Source organism: Cydia amplana, chromosome 12 (genome assembly GCF_948474715.1).
Source record: "Cydia amplana chromosome 12, ilCydAmpl1.1, whole genome shotgun sequence".
NCBI lineage: Eukaryota > Metazoa > Arthropoda > Insecta > Lepidoptera > Tortricidae > Cydia > Cydia amplana.
The window spans coordinates 5,019,409-5,036,396 of record NC_086080.1 but is presented as its reverse complement, the minus strand read 5'-3'; the positions used below and the strand labels follow the sequence as shown (position 1 = coordinate 5,036,396).

The 16,988-nt window shown below is 39.7% G+C and overlaps 2 protein-coding genes across 2 annotated transcripts in view; both read right to left on the bottom strand.

Annotated features, from left to right (window-relative positions):
- Positions 1-13,444, bottom strand: part of LOC134652829 (WAS/WASL-interacting protein family member 3-like) — a 31,654-nt gene extending 18,210 nt beyond the window's left edge. The window contains exons 1-2 of the mRNA XM_063508011.1: positions 12,661-13,444; positions 4,559-4,812 (exon numbers count right to left, since the gene is read on the bottom strand). Coding sequence (XP_063364081.1) covers positions 4,559-4,812; positions 12,661-13,012 — 606 coding nt within the window. The 5' untranslated portion in view covers positions 13,013-13,444. The remainder of the gene's footprint in view (positions 1-4,558; positions 4,813-12,660) is intronic.
- A 449-nt stretch (positions 13,445-13,893) lies between these two features.
- On the bottom strand, positions 13,894-16,689 carry LOC134652797 (uncharacterized). Its single transcript, XM_063507963.1, has 2 exons — positions 16,616-16,689; positions 13,894-15,977 (listed from the first exon to the last, which is right to left on the bottom strand). Exons 1-2 carry the CDS (start codon positions 16,631-16,633, stop codon positions 14,034-14,036), a joined length of 1,962 nt encoding a protein of 653 aa, XP_063364033.1. The 5' UTR covers positions 16,634-16,689; the 3' UTR covers positions 13,894-14,033.
- Between the last annotated feature and the right edge of the window lie 299 nt (positions 16,690-16,988).

Here is a 16,988-nt window from a genome sequence, read left to right as displayed (position 1 = left end):
TTTTGTTGATGGTGCGGAACCCTCCGTGCGCGAGTCCGACTCGCACTTGGCCCGTTTATTTCGAGTTACAGAGGTCAAATTTCAGATATCGAGTTATGAATGTTAAATTTGTACTGGATAGCCGTGAAGGGAATCGTTGATTACTTAATACTTTGTCTTCATGAGGTTAAATATTTCGAGTTATGGAGGTGGGCTTTGAAGAGAAATAAATGCATTTTATTTCGTGGTAACGAGGATTTCGTCTTATCGAGGTTCGAGTTAGTGAGGTTCCACTGTAATTATTAGTCACCTAAGAAGTAAAACATACCCTAGTTGTCAATGAATATTCAGGTGCCCACATTTTGAACAAACCACAAAAATAAAGTAAAGCAATTAAAACACAATCGCGCAAATACTAATTACATGTTATACTAAAAACAAAGTCACGCAGCTACAATGTGAGATATAAGCGTCGATATGATAAAGATGTTAGCATTTAGTGTATTTTCCTGCTTATAGGCGGTGGGCGCAATGACTAAAACAGCGAAATACACAGATAACCGTATCTGTCGATAAAGAAAGATAGTCATACGTTTTGTGATAGATATAGTGAAAGACGATAATCTTTGGATGATTTTTAAAGAGCTATGGAGCGCAGCATTTTAGGTGTGAAATTAATGGATCGTATCCGAAACACCACGCTGCGCTCCAGAACAAAAGTAGTCGACGTAGCTCGGAAAGCGGCCAAGCTAAAGTGGGACTGGGTTGGTCATGTCTGCCGAATGCCAATTGAGCTGTGGGCCAAGATCGCCACAGAGTGGCAGCCCAGCTCAAAACAAGGAGTTGGCTAAGCCACGTCGGCGATGGCGAGACGAGTTAAGACTCCTTTTTAAAGGAATGGACAGAGACTGCAGAGAGTCGGGAAGACCGGAAAAAGTAGGGGAGGCCTTTGCCCAGTAGTGGGAGATTATGGGTTCCGAATAATAATAATATCACTGTTGCCCAGTTGTCATTGTTGGACACTGACACAAAGTATTTAAAAATATTTTAACAAGGTATAACGCAATCACATTTCGACTCACTCCATGTCATCTTAATGCACAAAACAGTAAGATACAATTGAAAATAATCAAAATTACAGGAATCCATCATAACAGCAATATTGCACGTTGCAATCCATATTTCCTTTTTATACCAGGTAAGCGATCACCGTAGCCTATGGATGCCTGAAACTGGCAGTGACTGAGGGGTGTTACATGCGCGAGCCGACCCTGCAAAAGCAGCTAACAACATTTTGCGCGCTTCCTTGCAAGATTTTGTTGGAGGTGAATGTACCTATTATAGATACAGTCAGCAGAAGTTCCAAAGGGGGCCAGGTGTTCAAAATGATCTTAACGCGACTTTATTGCTAAGAGAATAAGAGCGTGTCAAGGTAATTTTGAACACCTCGCCCGCTTAGCAACTTCTGGTACTGACTGTACAAAGAGTACACGTGAATTTTTCTTAAACAGACTAATGCAAGGTTATAACGAAAGCCCAAACTCCCACAGAGTGAGGATGACGCCACACTCCCGCTAAGGATATTTTTGCGTTTTCGGCCGCGTGTGGGCGAACTTGAACTCTTTCGTGCGTTCGGAAATAATCTTCTTAATTTACGATCGGTGGCTTATGTTAATGAGTTTTCGAGTTTTATTCGATGACAATAGAAATTACGTAATAAGTAAGCAAATTACTATTTGACTAAGTTTTGGTTTTCACACGGGTATTCTAAAACCGCGGTTTTAAATCAGCCAAGCCATTTAAAGATGCAAATTTGAGAATGCGAGTATGACTATACTCGTATTTAGACTACTTTTTATCGTCCACCCAATTGCGAGGCCTTCTCCTCCATCGTCTCATGTATTTATACTCTATCCACAATTGAATCAGTTAAAAATAAACTTTATTGTAAGACTGATATGTAGTGACCGCGATCGCTATCGCTATCGCTATCTAAACACGGCCTAGCCCGGTTACCGCACGATGTAATAAAACATAATATTTGCATATGCGTCCGTTGATATCGCACCTGAATGCACTGGCGGCCTAGCCAAGGTGACGATCGCTTGCGCTTCGCCATCGAATCGCTGATCTCTCTATCACTCTTCCATATTAGTGCGACAGTGACAGTTGGGTTTCGTTCGCTATACGGAGTGTAAAGCTTTGGTTTCCTCCGAAAGCGGTGCCGTCATATAGCGGCCGTCTCCATACAAATACTACGACATCCATATTTAGCCGTATTATTTAGTATGGAGACGGCCGCTATATGACGGCACCGCTATCCTAATAAAACCGATCTTAAGCGATTGGCACGTTGGCTACGCGGCCTGGTATTCAAGGCTGAAGCCCTACCAAAAAACTCGCTATCGGTAGTATCGATGGAATATGCAAGGGAGCGAATATAGAGAGGTCGATAACGAAATAACGATTTTCGATATTTGCGATGCACAGAGGGGCTACCGCCAAAATCGAAATTCGCAAATTGTGGGAATCTTTCTCTTTTACTCCAAAGAAGGCATAATTAATTAGAGTGACAAAAAAAAATACCCGCAATTCGCGAACTTAGATTTTTGCAGTAGGCCCCCAGACTCTAGTCTTTAGACCAGGGGTCACCAAATGGCGGACCGCCGACCTATTTTATTTTTTTGCTTATTTAATAAACTCAAGGAGAAACGGACCGCGATGGTCATTTTATTTTAAGTAATTAATTGGTGACCCCAGAAGAAACTAGCTGGTGACCCCTGCTCTAGTCTAGACCATTTAAAATTTCTTAATGGCCATGCTCAAGCATGGGTAGAGCAGATTGTCTTGTTTATTGTCTTCGTATAAAAGGGCCATAAAGGGTCCTAAGGTCTGGTTGACTTCCTTCAAAGCAATAGTTGGTAGCTTACACCAATAGTATTAGTATAGGCACTAAGTTTAAATAAAAGCGACCTTCCACCCCAAAGGGGAAAACCGATCGTATACCTCAATCATTTCCTCCAGTACATAGCTTGTGATAGTTGTGATATATCAAATGGTATTTATTCCATATCGCATTCGATTTCGCATATGTCACGAATCAGGATTTGAACCTAACTCAACTCAGACTTGAAAATGTGACTAATTACGATTAGATTTTATATTAATATACATATGTTTAGTGGCTGATCTCACATAATTTAAATATATTATTATATCTCTTATACTTTCGTTTTTTTTTGGAAGGGTTTCCACGGAAGACCAGCGTCAATGTACTCATAAGATACCTTGACACCAAGCTGAGTGGAAACCTTTTCAGTGACGTTTTAAACCGTTTTTGTGACGTTTTTGTAAAATGGTGTTGTACGAGTATAAGCGTCCTGAATACATTTTATTCTATTCTATTCTAAAATCACGCTTGTACAGCCGCCATCAGATATATCAGAGCGGCTAAGGTGCTACAAAATATCTGAACATGCCCTTTATAAGATATGCGTCTTGATAAGTTTTGATCAGATATTTGTGAACACCTTGGCCGCTCCGATACATCTGATGGCGGCTATACCACTCTATTTAACAGTTGCTTGACAAATGACTCTATTTTAGTACAGTTCAACACGAAAATATAGATCTTGTTCAGTTACAGACTCACACGGGGCGTTTAAATATAAACCACTTGCACAATGTCAATCGTTCGATATCACCCGTAAAATGCACATTGACAGGCCTAAAATAAGCGTGCAAGTGGCGTGCAACTTTAAATCTTACAGCCTAGTCCATAAGGTCCTATAAAAGGATATTAGGATGACGGTAATCTCGATTTGGACGCTCCTGGAAGCTTCGCGGGATTGTAAACACTTCATACGTTGTTTAGTGGTAAGGACTTATGTTATTTGTATTAGAAATGAGCTTTAAGTACATGCTAGTAAGATTCATTATTGTCGGGATGATCAAATCTTGGGAGGCAGTAGTAAGGGGTAAAAAACTGTTTTTACTTTTCTGTGAATTTGGTCCGTTCGGCGTGTCGAGGATCAAGAGCTATGTAAATATCAGTTTACATTTGAAGAGTAATCCCTTTTTTATTGCTCTTGATTGTAGATATGCTTGTCAGCTGTATTTTAATTTATGGACGATTACAAAACGACATTAGCCATGATTGCAAGAAAAGTTGATTAGAGGGAATCTAATGCACAGTAAACGGTTGTTCAATTAATTTTGAAATCGTATTTACAGACGTTACTTGCACGTCCTTGGCATTAAATGGGTTAAGCTGGCAACGTTATTTATTATTAGAGACATTTCTTACATTTTTGTCAAACAAATTTGTAAAACAATAATCATGAAAATTGTAAATCTAACTAGCGCCGATAACTATATGGTCGCATTTTTATCGCTTGTCGTGTGACACGACTCGTGTCATCTGTAACTTACATACGTGACAGGCATGAACGATTAACCCCTCGTTTCCCAGGACCTCTCAAATCCATACAATTCCGGCTCATATTGGAGCCACTGGGATCTGACAGGTTAAGAGGCGACCATCTTAGCCCTACAGTTCTGCTGAAAGCTTGAAACTTACCAAAGGCATCTGTTTCTGCACCGGCGGCTGCGGCGGCGGCCCCCGCGCCCTTGCCTCGCTCGGCTGTCTCTTCACCACCGGCCTCGGCGGGGCCTGGGACACCTGCGAGGCCTGCTGGTCCCTGGAGGCCAAGGCCTCCGATAGCGCTGCTGAGAGCGCGTTGACATTGCCAGGTTTGCGTTCTGGCGAGGTTTTGGGCTGGGGCGGGGGGAACCGCGGCGCTTCGGTTTTGATCTGGCCGTTGGGTGTGGTTCCTGCAAAGATTAATGCATAGTGTTTTTTATAAACGTCTGCCAAAAACAAGTCGTTTATAGTCGTTTGTCCCTATTTGTCATTTTAACATTTCTGTTTGTGAGAAAGAGACACAAGTCTAACAGGTGTTTGTAAGAGGTAAGTTTTATGAATAAGGGGGTAAGTAAGAGGTTACACGAGGGTTTTTAATACAGGATTTTGGATTGTTCATTTACAAGGTCCAAGATGCGAAATGATTTGAGGAGATTGTTAGTGCTATAAAACAAAATGTATGAGTAGTATAATAGTATTGCCCTGAGAACACGGTTTGTGATACCCAGCTTATCCTTGTTCCAGTAATTCTAGTCAGGCAAATTGGGTCTAATCTTAGACCAGATCCTTTTTTTCTAAGAAAAGCGAACATTAAATGTATACAATCAAAATAAAATCGAAACGAAAGGGCGTTTAACCTCTCATGGAATGTTCGAACGTCGTAAACGTAACGCATACAAATTCGCCAGTACCATCGTCATATAACTGCCCGTTCGTGAGCCTTACTGCAACGACATAAGACCCATCCATGGTCGGCTTTTTTTACTGGTAGTACCAAACATAAGCAACTTAACTGACCGAAGATGGACACCGTAAGTGAACCTTATACCTTCGTAATAAGGTTTACGAATGATCAGTGAACAATGTGTAATGGTAACGCAGTCCTAACCTAATCGCATCCTCGCGCCCTACTTCATTGGCAACCGTCAGTTCCGTTGTACTTTGCTGATCATTGGTGGACTTTATGTCTTTGGCTTAAGGTTTACAATTGTAAGTTAAGCGTGACGATGGCACGGAACAGTCGATTTTCACTTGCACTGCGGGAGGTTTCTAATGTTTAAATTGGAAAACAATTTTTTGGCTGTCCGTAAACATTGGGTCGATCATAATGTATGGGTTTGGTTTGTTTAAAATGTGGGTGTAGGTAGGGGTATATTGGACCTGCGGCCTGCCATTTTAATATCTGGGATATGAAAACAGAACTTAGAAAATATTAAAGGCTTCGTCACACAGGCGCGTTTTCCGGGCGGGGCGTGAGCGCGGCGTGGGCGTTTTATATGTTAAAGCGGCGCGCCCCGCTCACGCGCCGCCCGGACAACGCGCCTGTGTGACGAAGCCTTTAATTAGTAAATAAATCTGTATCGTGCAATGAATCAGTTTCAAGATATCACGATTATCAAGTAGTCAGGTATCCATAATTTTACGGCATGAAGTGCCTCATTCAAATTCATGCTTTCAAAAACAATCTAACGAATTACTTATGTGCATTTACTTCAGAGAAGTTCTTTTTAATCCAAAAAAAAATGCAATGTGTGTCCAGTTCATTGCTTTAGCCATTTTGACCTGTCGGTGACCCGTTTGTTGCCAGATGACATTGCCCAGGCGCATCCTAGCATCCTGCGTGCTGATGTGTGCCCCAGTTTACCGCAAATGATTAGTTCCGTTCGTACTGTGGACGTATAGGTACGCGACCTTTATAACAATATGATTATTGTATGCGATTTAAATTGCGGTTGCACTAAATCTAAATGTATTTTTATTGTTTTATGTATTTTTTTTCAATGATAAAATGTAGTAATAAAGGCCCTTGACCATACGGTATTTTATGTATGAGGTTGAGTTTTAATTAAATAAAAAAAAAGGTTTTTTTTCATCTAAATCCGTTAAAATAGGTGTACATTTTATTTTTTATTAAAGTACATAAAAAAACCGGCCAAGTGCGAGTCGGACTCGCGCACGAAAGGTTCCCTACTATTACATTACGTACGTAAAAAAGGCAAAATAAACACGTTTGTTGTATCGGAGCCCCACTTAGATATTTATTTTATTCTGTTTTTAGTATTTGTTGTTATACTGTAGTTGGATCCTTATCAGATCCGAAGGATCTTGTAGAAATCTGGGCCCGTAACCAGTTTCATTCGTTTTAATTCAGGTTACGTATTTAACGAACTGCCATCGTATTGTATCTCATTAATTATACGATTATACAAGAGACGAGTACACAGTAAAGACTACCAAGCAGTGGCGTAACTAGGGGGGGCTGGGGGGGGCACGTGCCCCGGGCGCCGTCCAAGGGGGGGCGCCAAAATGGGCAAAAGACCTCCCATAGAAAATGGACCAGCCAAAATATAGGAAACAGTCAAACTTTTTTTCGCGACTTAGGGGTTGGTCTCATAGTAAAAATTGCTCAGTATAATCCCAAAACCTCTCTGGCAACGGAAATGCAGTTATTTTTTAGCCTTGCAAACCTTGACGTCCAAAAAATTTTTTTAGAATCCTCGTCGTTGGTTATCAGAATATACATGTATGTTAGCCGATTTTTCGTAGTTTTCGAGTTTAACTTTTAACTTTTGTTAAGAAATTCCGGGGTGAAGCTTTGCGTTGCTTTTATGCCTTCTAATAATTGTTCGTGGTATTTGCACTGATAACATGAAATAGCGATGGGGAAGTGACCCCATAAAATAATAGTAAAAATAACAAAAGAGGATCTTTGTAATGAATTACTAATTTGGAAGCTTTCCACCTCAGTTCCTTTGACCGGCGACTCTGACAAATTATGACTATTAAGTATCACTTTTTTGACCTTTTAAAAAAACGTAGGGTCTAGTAGTTTCTAAAATAACCAAAGGTCCTTGAAATCGCTTGTATTTTTTATTTATTTAGGTAAACATCTAAGTTTGACTTTGAAAGTTTGTCTTTTTTTCCCAACTCAGCCAAGTGAGGATGCTGATTTTTTTTAGCAACTGCGCCGTTTGTCAAGGATTATGTTACAAAAAGATTGCTTCACCCCGGAATTTCTCGACAAAAGTTAAAAGTAATAAAAATAAAAATCATAATTCGAAAACTACGAAAAGTCGGCTAACATACCTACATATTCTGATAGCCCACAGCGTGAGGAATCTAAAAAAAATTTTGTACGGCAAGGTTTGGACCAACCTGTATAGAGACAAACCAAAGAAAGTCTGCAGCGCAATAATTTGACATCGAATTAAAAAACTACATATGGCAATGTTTTTTAAGCAGTCAGTAAACGTCATGCACTATGGTATCTGTTTGTCAAAATCGTTTAAATATTCATTGTGTTTTGTGATGAACGGAATAAACATGGTGAAACCTTACAAAACCGGCGTGCGGGAGTTACTTTTCCGCATGACGAATAATTTTACACTTGTAAAAAGTCAGCACGAGGCGATTCAAGCTGAAAAACGACAATGTTTACAAAATTTGGAGTTGATGACGGGTAAGTGGAATGAAACATCTTAATACTTCACCATATGTACCTACTTAGATAATATAATATTGGTTTAGACTAAGTTTTCACAGCAAATTGAACACACCTAATAGGTATAGGCATACTTATGAACTTCCTCTAACATTTCGAGAAACTCATTGGTACTAGCCGGGTTTTGAGCTCGAACCCACAACCTCCATGCTTATGCTCACGGCATGGGTACCTACTAGATAAAGCTAAAATTAATTTTTAATATATGTTTATTGTTTTAATGGTTTATTTCGTTTTTCCGAAAACTTTACTTAGTTCGCAAATTGCGGGCAATTTCTCTGTCAATCTAATTACGCCTTAATGGGAGTAAAAGAGAAAGATGCTCGCATATTGAGAACTTCGGTGTTCGCGTTAGGCCCTCTGTACCTATTTACCGCCGTCGCGGATATTACAAAAGGTTATTAATTTTGATGAAGCCAAATGTCACATTCTCCCAATATTATTTATCAATATTAGTATATGTCTACATATTAATAGTGACATCTATTGTTGGAATGAAATTTATTTTACCATAAAAATTAAGCTGTGCATACAGCTTAATTTTTTCATAGACGGTAAATATGGTAGAAATTTCACAAGTATCAAGACTATTTAATCCATTTTCTGTGGTGTTGTCGCATACTGATTTTTAAAAACTACTTTTAATCTAGCGCTGCAGACTTTCTTTGGTTTGTCTCTAACACATGCCGTGCCAACATCGCTCGTTCTGTGGTGATACTAGAATGCCGTGAAAAACCTGTGTCAGGTATTGAGAGCATTCTATCCAGAGTTTCGGTGTGGGATCGGGACAATTTAGTCCAATTCAATCCTACCAAGGCCCAATTTTGCGCTAAGAAAACCTCATTTTTCAAGGCACAACCCTTCCCATGTCAGGGAGTATTGGGAGCCTCGGTGTTGACATCTCCATCAGTGACGTCCAATAATTTCGTAGCCACCTTGCTGAGTAGGCTGCGCTCGTATCCAAAAAACTCGGTGTGCTCAATAAAGGGAGGCGATACTTTACTCTGGGGCAGACAGATCCATAGGCGTACCCACGGTGGGACAAGGTGGGGTAGTTGTCCCACCCTGGTCTCTGACCATAAGCTAAGAATCTCTGTTTCAACCGTACCCTGTTACAACGTCCCCAGCCTCCCCTACTTCTGCCCCACCCCTTAAAAAATGCTGCGTACGACCATGGACAGATCCCATATAATGAGTACTGCTGTCACCTTTGGGCAGGAGCACCTAGATGCCACCTTGGTCCCTTCAAATCAGTCCAAAGGCGCGCTATGAATAATCTACGATCCCAAACTTACAAGCGATATTGAATCTTCAAGTCTAAGGAGATCTCCAAAAAAGAAGTGTATATGTTTTAAAATGGTCGGCAACGCGCATGTAACGCCCCTGGAGTGTAGACGTTCATAGGATGCGGTGACCGCTTACCATCAGGTGAGTCGTAAGCTTGTTAGCCACCGATGGACTAAAAAAACACTTATTTGTCTAAATCAAAAGTAAACTTTAATAAGTAAAAAGTAACCCTTTCGTTAGTTCATTTCGTTTGGGGGGGGGCGCAAATTTGGTGCCTGCCCCGGGCGCCATATCCTCTAGCTACGCCACTGCTACCAAGACTGCTGGAACGAAAGTATGGAACGTTTGCAATGTTGTCAATAACGTGAACTTCGGTAGCGAAGAGGTAAGATAGCGGGCTAGAAAACCGTACCAATATAAGTAGGTATAATGTCAAGTTTTGCTCGAAAACGAAACGAACGTTTGTACAAAATAATATGTCAATATATATTTACCTACTAGGGGCTCTTCGGGTTTTGGGTGTTATTAAAATATCATGTTGAAACAAGACTAATACTTATAGCTATTTTCCCTCTTGATTGGACAGTAGCACAGAATAAATAATAGTACTATGTACAGAAGACTCACTCTCTAACAAAACGCGTCTGTTACGATCAGCACAGATATGGCCGCTAGGTGGCGACAGCGCCACGCGCGGCTTATGGCTAGCCACCAAAATTGGTGTGGAACGGATGTACTTTTAATGCTCCGTCACATAGGCGCGTTTTGCGAGCGGGGCGCGATGAGAGCGGCGCGCGCGGCGCCCGCGCCCGCATCGCGTCTTGTGGACGCCGGCAGAACGCGCGCGTCGCGCCAACGTCACGTTCGCGGCCCGCCAGCGCCGCGCTCACAACCCAAACCGTACGCAACGCGCGCTGTGTTGTGTGTGACTGCGCGGGCGCGATCAAAGCGGGGGAAACGCACGGCGCGCCGGCGGGGCGCTGCGGCCACGCGCAGATCGCGCGCGCGAGGCGCTCGCGTCGCGCCCCGCTCACACCCCGCCAGCAAAACGCGCCTGTGTGACGGAGCCTTTAGCTACCTGTAGCAAAGCGACGAAATCGCGGAGTGAGCCACGCCTGACAGTAGTAACTAATGAATGTGAAAGTTCTTGGGACTAGATTGCCAAGCAAACACTCCGGGTTAGGATGTAAGTAAAAGCGCTAAAATATATGGATCTGAGACCTCACTAACTGCGTCGGGCGCTATCTACAACAATAATAGGGAACACGCAATTTGAACTTGTACCGAGGTTGACAGTCTATATTATTTGCCTATCTAGTATACGTAACAAGTTATATCATACATGCTGTCACAAGTCCTGTTTGCCCAAAATCGAGATTTACGCATTCGTTATTTATGTGCTTTTCGCTTGTAGGCATATGGAAATCTATAATAAACTTTATAATGTTGTTAAGTGCGATTTGAATTGGGAAAATTGGGAAGTATCACAAATAATAAATTTTGATATTTGTTTTTTTTTACCACAGCTACTTTGTTACCATAGAAATGAGGATGTGATAATGGGAGTCCCATATAGCTTGTTACAGTGACACCGGAGATAGGTCAGCCCAAGAGGCTCCAAACCAACCCAGCTTACCTTATGTTATGTAACTTATGTATGTTTACCTTAATTTTGGAAATGCTTCAGAAAACTATAGGCAATATTTAAAAAATATTAACTGGAATAAAAAAGTCTGTAAGCCTTTTTAGGCTTATATAACTCAAACAAAAACTACAGTAAAAGTATCATCAAACCACAATAAGGTTTAAGTATTGATATTGGTCAATAGTCATTCCAGAATATTTAGCGATAGCAAAAGGATAACATGCCATTTGAGTAATTAACAATACCTACCTCAAATGACCATATTAGGCATGAAATAATTATGCCTGAGGATCCATTAATTACATCACACAAAATATCGATTTTTAGCCCCGCCCCCGCCCTTGTGACACTTTTTCATAGGAAAAAGGTATAAATACATGTGGATGAACCCTGAATACGAATGTAAATACTTTGATCTTTTCTTTATTTATTATCTAAGCACTAAGTTCTAAGGCATTCTGTGATGACAAAACAACAGATGGACAAAAATAGCAACAAAATGGAATCCAAAAATTGGTAAAAGAAAAAAGGGCAAACCAAAAACAAGATGGGAAAAAGACCTAATAGAAACAATAGGAAAAGACTGGAAAGAAAGGGCAATAGATAGACAAGAATGGAAGAAAATGTTGGACAAATACTTAAATATATTAGAAAAAGGCGATTCGGAAGAGGCCAAAAGTCAACGAGTCAAAAAGACCTTACGAACATGCATGTAGAAATATATATACACATATAATGGTTAAATGAAATGTTAACAGTTCGTATAAGAAAGGCTTTAATAATAATATAATAAGTTCTAAGGCATTAAACATAATACAGAACCATTTTCCTCTCAGTTGATATTTATAATAAACATAACTTGATATCATTAATCTCCCCTTTATCTGCAGCAGAGTGGAGAACAATTAATAATGTAATTAAATACCAGATATCATATCAGTGTGCACTTGTTATGTATGTGTTTAGATGTGATAATGATAAACTAACAGGTAGTTTCGGTTTCGACTTGTAAAGCTATTTCAGAGTTCTTAGAAACCAATGTCTTGTTAGGTTTTTAAAGAGAAAAAAACCGGTCAAGTGCGAATCGGACTCGCGCACGAAGCATGCAAGCTCCCATACAAAAAAAACATGATGTTGTATGGGAGCCCCAACTAAATATTTATTTTATTTTGTTTTTAGTATTTGTTGTTATAGCGGCAACCGAAATACATCAACTGTTAACATTTCAACTGTCTAGCTATCACAGACGGGTTACCCTTTGGGTATGGAACCCAAAAAAATGTGAATTAGTTGATAACATTCTCCTAGTATAAAATTATTATCATTATTGAAGATGTTGTTATCCATAATTTCTCTATAAATCCAGCTAGGGCATGTTGATTGTTTTTATATGATGTAAGAACAATAATTCAAAACAATAAAAACTGGAGACAATAGATGTTAGAGACATTCATTTACTACAAGTAGCAAGCTAATAGTATAATTGCATTCTAATATTTTTTTTATAATACAGGAGGCAAACACTGATGAGTACAACTTCGGGTGTTTGACAACAATATTACCAATTTAAAACTAGTATGATCTTATCTTTACAAAGATACTCACCACCAAATTTGCCACCAGTGGGCCTCAGCTTGGGCATTCCACCCGCAAACAGCCCTCCCAACATCGGCGGCGCTGCGCTGCCACCATTCTGCATACCACCACTCTTGACCCCATTGCCAACTGGAGATGCACTTCCACCAGAACTAGACACCTTCCCCGGTATATACGGTACACTCTTATCCACTGTAACAGTCTTTTTCAACTTTGCCCCCTGCCTAATAGAACTAAGCAGGGCATTCCTGTTGTCTCCCGAACCTCCCTTCGACGAAGCTCCGAAACTAGGCGGCGGAGGCGGCCCCGGTGGCGGCGGAGGGCCAGGAGGCGGCGGAGGACCGGGCGGTCTGGGAGCCATCGCGAAACTGTCGCACTAACCGGCCTACAAGGCCATGAGTAAAGGAAAATGACGACAATAATTCAAACACCCTACAACATTCACGCACTTGTATTTGTACACACGATCCTCGCGACGGCACGTGACGAAAACATTCGAAGCCCGATACGTCACTCCGACTAATGCTAGCTAATTTACATAAAATATTGGAAAACCTTGTCCTAAAAGATTAATCATTGTAAGAAGCACGTAGACACCACAAATTGTTTTCACTCTGTTCACATATAATTAGTAAATTTACTAGTACCTAGCATAATTTCTTCTACGAAACATCGTTGCAAATTCGGCCCGTTTCTGACGGTCGAACCGAGTTCCTGGTAAAGTATTACTTCGCTTAACTTAAATGATATGATATGATATTATCGAGGAGTAGGCAATTCGTCAAATTCACAACTCGTAATCGTAATATGGCCGACATCTGTCAAAATTTGTGAAGTTGCTACTAATAAAAATTAAATTATTTATGGTAGTTTTTCTTCTGACAAGGTTATTAGTCAAGCAAATCTAGCCAATAGAAAAAGGCGCGAAATTCAAATTTTCAATGGGACAATATCCCTTCGCGCCCACATTTTTCAAATTTGCAGCCTTTTTCTACTGACAAGATCTGCTTGGCTAATCCAGTGGGATCCATAAGGGATTTCCCCTGGGTCATAAAAAAAAAGGTTGGCCAGTCGAAGTATCTAGCAGATGGCGCCAGCGTAGCTTGTCTTTATTTTTTACAGTTCAAAAATTACAATCGAATGTCAGTCTTACTGATCGAAAATAGAACACATGTTTGAAGTGCCGTATGTGGGAAATATATTCATTTTATTAAATTTGGATAAATATACGATTACATTACATACGTAACGCAAAAGAATTAAAAATATAAATTAAATAGAACTTCTTTCTAAAACAACCCTACTGCGCAGATGCAATCAGGATATTGGTTGACATCACAGTCAATAAGTAACTTATTTGAACTTGAACCTTTACTTTCGCTTTATTGTTTTGAACTTGTTGACAAAATATCGGGTGAATGCTGATGGTAGTTAACTAGATTCGAATCATAAGTAGCCTCACTGCCACCTTGCGTCATCAGGAGGGCAGCTTCTCTGGCGGCTTTCTCTAAAGCCTCGCGTTCCTCAGCTGCACGTATTTCTCTTTCTACGTCCAATTGTTCTTTTTCTCTGACTCTCTTTTCTCTTTGCTCAATGTTGTCTCTATATTTAAATAGGCAAGTAGACAAATACTTCACTGGATCTGCGGGCTGCGCAACAATTGTCTTCGCAATACATTCACGCAACGCCGCTCCAACGTTTCTTTTCAAATAGTTGAAATCTTCGGTAACATTTTCATCATCGGGGCAAGGTTCAAGAATATCTAATTGGCTTCTTATACGTACAAGATTACCAAACCCATCATTTTCATATTCACTTGTAGCGTCTTCTTCTATGTAGATACGCTTGTTTTCCTCGTTTATATAGTAACGCCCAAAGTTATCGTAGTAATACGTGATGCCATTGCGGATTTCCTTCAGCTTAATAAGAGCTCCAGCGCTATCCATCATGAATTCACTCGCTGTTGCATGAGCTTTGTAAATCTTTTGTCTAGTGTGAGGATCTAAGAAGTGTCTCCCGCATTCATCATAAAAATAGATATATTCTGAATCATCAGAAAGAGGAACCAACATCTCATTTTCGTTACATTGATACAATGTGGGTTCATCTGGTTTCTTATATATTTTTCTACCATGTTCGTCTATATAAAATGTACCAAGGTCATCAGTAAATTCCTCTTTTTCCTCAGTTGCACTGAGAATTGATATGATTGATTTTTTCTTTTTCCCAATGACGGCTATATCCCATAAGTAGCAGAACTCGGAAATCAAACGCTCGCGCTCTGGAGATGGAAGTGCGTGGTTAAATATTCTCATTTGGAAAAAATCTGGACACTGGCACAACTCTTCTAATGGAATATCCGGCATGAAATCTGCTAAGTTGTGAAAGCTCCTTAAAGTAGTCTTCAAATTGTCTAACGAGGTTAATCTTGCTTCAAGAAATTCCTTTTTGTGCCGAAGTGCCCCAAGCGCTGCACGAGCATTCTCTTCTTCTAAACGTTTAATACGGTCATTTAAAACAGCTATTTTTTCTACAACTTTATTTATCTCAAGATCATGGCTTGCTGTAGCCCTTACCATAGAACACAAATCTTTTCCTTTTTCTTTAAGTTCTTCCAATATTTTTTTAGCTGAAGGCGACTCATCGGTTTTGAATTCTTCAACTATTTGTTGTAACGTTTTTGTTAAATCGCTACTTAAACGTAGCACGTTAAAACTTACATATTTACTAAGCAGAATGGCTAAGTTGTCGCTAATTTTATCTAACCATTGTAACAGATCTTCGACTTCAGATTTAAGTTTAATGTCGAATTCTGGACCGCTTTGAATACCTCGAAAACACTTCAACTTGTCAACCAAGGCTTTGGCAATTTCTTTATGCATTTCTTCCACGATTTCCAGCTCTGCGTTTAATATAGCATGGTTTGCGTTAGATAAACCAGATCGATTCTTTTCAATGAATCTTTGAAAATGCTTTAAGCGATAGGTCATACTGTCCATAGTGTAGTTTATTGCTTGGTATAATTCTTCTTTAGGCAAGCTTCGATCAATCACAAGTTGTTCAAAGTTTTCTATGGCGTTCACATATTGCAACCATTGCAAGTGGTAATCGACAATCAAGTCTAAAATCCGACCTTTGGTCTTCTCATCTCTTTCCTCATTCAGAATACTGTGAACTGTACACAAGACGTTAAATGCTTTTTCCGAAAAATCTGTTTTGGTAAGAAAAATAACTGGACTTTCATAATAAAGCTTGACTTCTTTACATATATCCAACAGCATGCAAACGCTTTCTGGATTTTCTGTAGTGGATACGATTACTTCTGTCTGAAACATTAATCATTTCGGTTTAAAGCTACGGTACTTTCGTTTCGTAGCTCGTCGTATACTGGATAAAATTTTTGTTTAGACTCTCGTATGCGGCGGACATATTCAATTCTAATTAATTTAAATTAAGATTTTCAGCATGCAAATCATGTAATTCTTAGCCAGTCTGCTAGTGGTGACAGTAAAATGAAACTCTGTGTTTTTTTACTTAGAGCCTTATCTGTTAACCTTTCATAGCCCGGAATGTGGATCCGCAAAAAAAACACATGAGTTTAATTCTTCTATCACATCACCACTAGCAGGCTAGCTAAGAAATACGTGATTTACCTACATGGGCCATATCTTAGCTAGAACTTGCGCCTTCCTGGAACTGGAAATAATCTGAATATTGCAAATAATTCTTGCGTTACAAATTTTATAGCCGTAACACATTACCACAACGTTCAAGGTCACGGTGCGCCGGGTCCATAATTGAGAGCAATAAACAGATATCACTTTCTCGCTTTCACTTGTGGGTGTGGCGCACCAAAGTCGCGGTGCGGTGCGGTAGTGTGTTACGACCTTACGACTATTAGAAAAAGGGACTTACTTAGGTAGGTACTTACTGCTGTATTGGTTAGTTTACTTACTTTAGTTACTTTGGTTTGCGAACTCATTGTGAAACGAAGTTATTCAAAGCTTCTCAATAATGCAGGATTTTCATTATATCATAACTAAGCAATAGGAATTCAATAAATTGGCATTAATAAAGTAACAAAACTTTGACGCAAATCAGTGTCATATTATGATATTAGTTTGTAATTGTTTTTTTTTATGACAACCAGTTATAATAATGCTTGAGTAAAACACAGTATAGCAATCAATAAAAAATGTAATTATGATTTAAAATTAGGAAAATGTAGTTGTAGTATTTTATTAATAATTATTATTACCAAAATCATTTTTATTGTTTCGTTGAACATTAGACATAGACAAATTTTAGTAGTTTTATAGAATTCGACTGGCAACCCA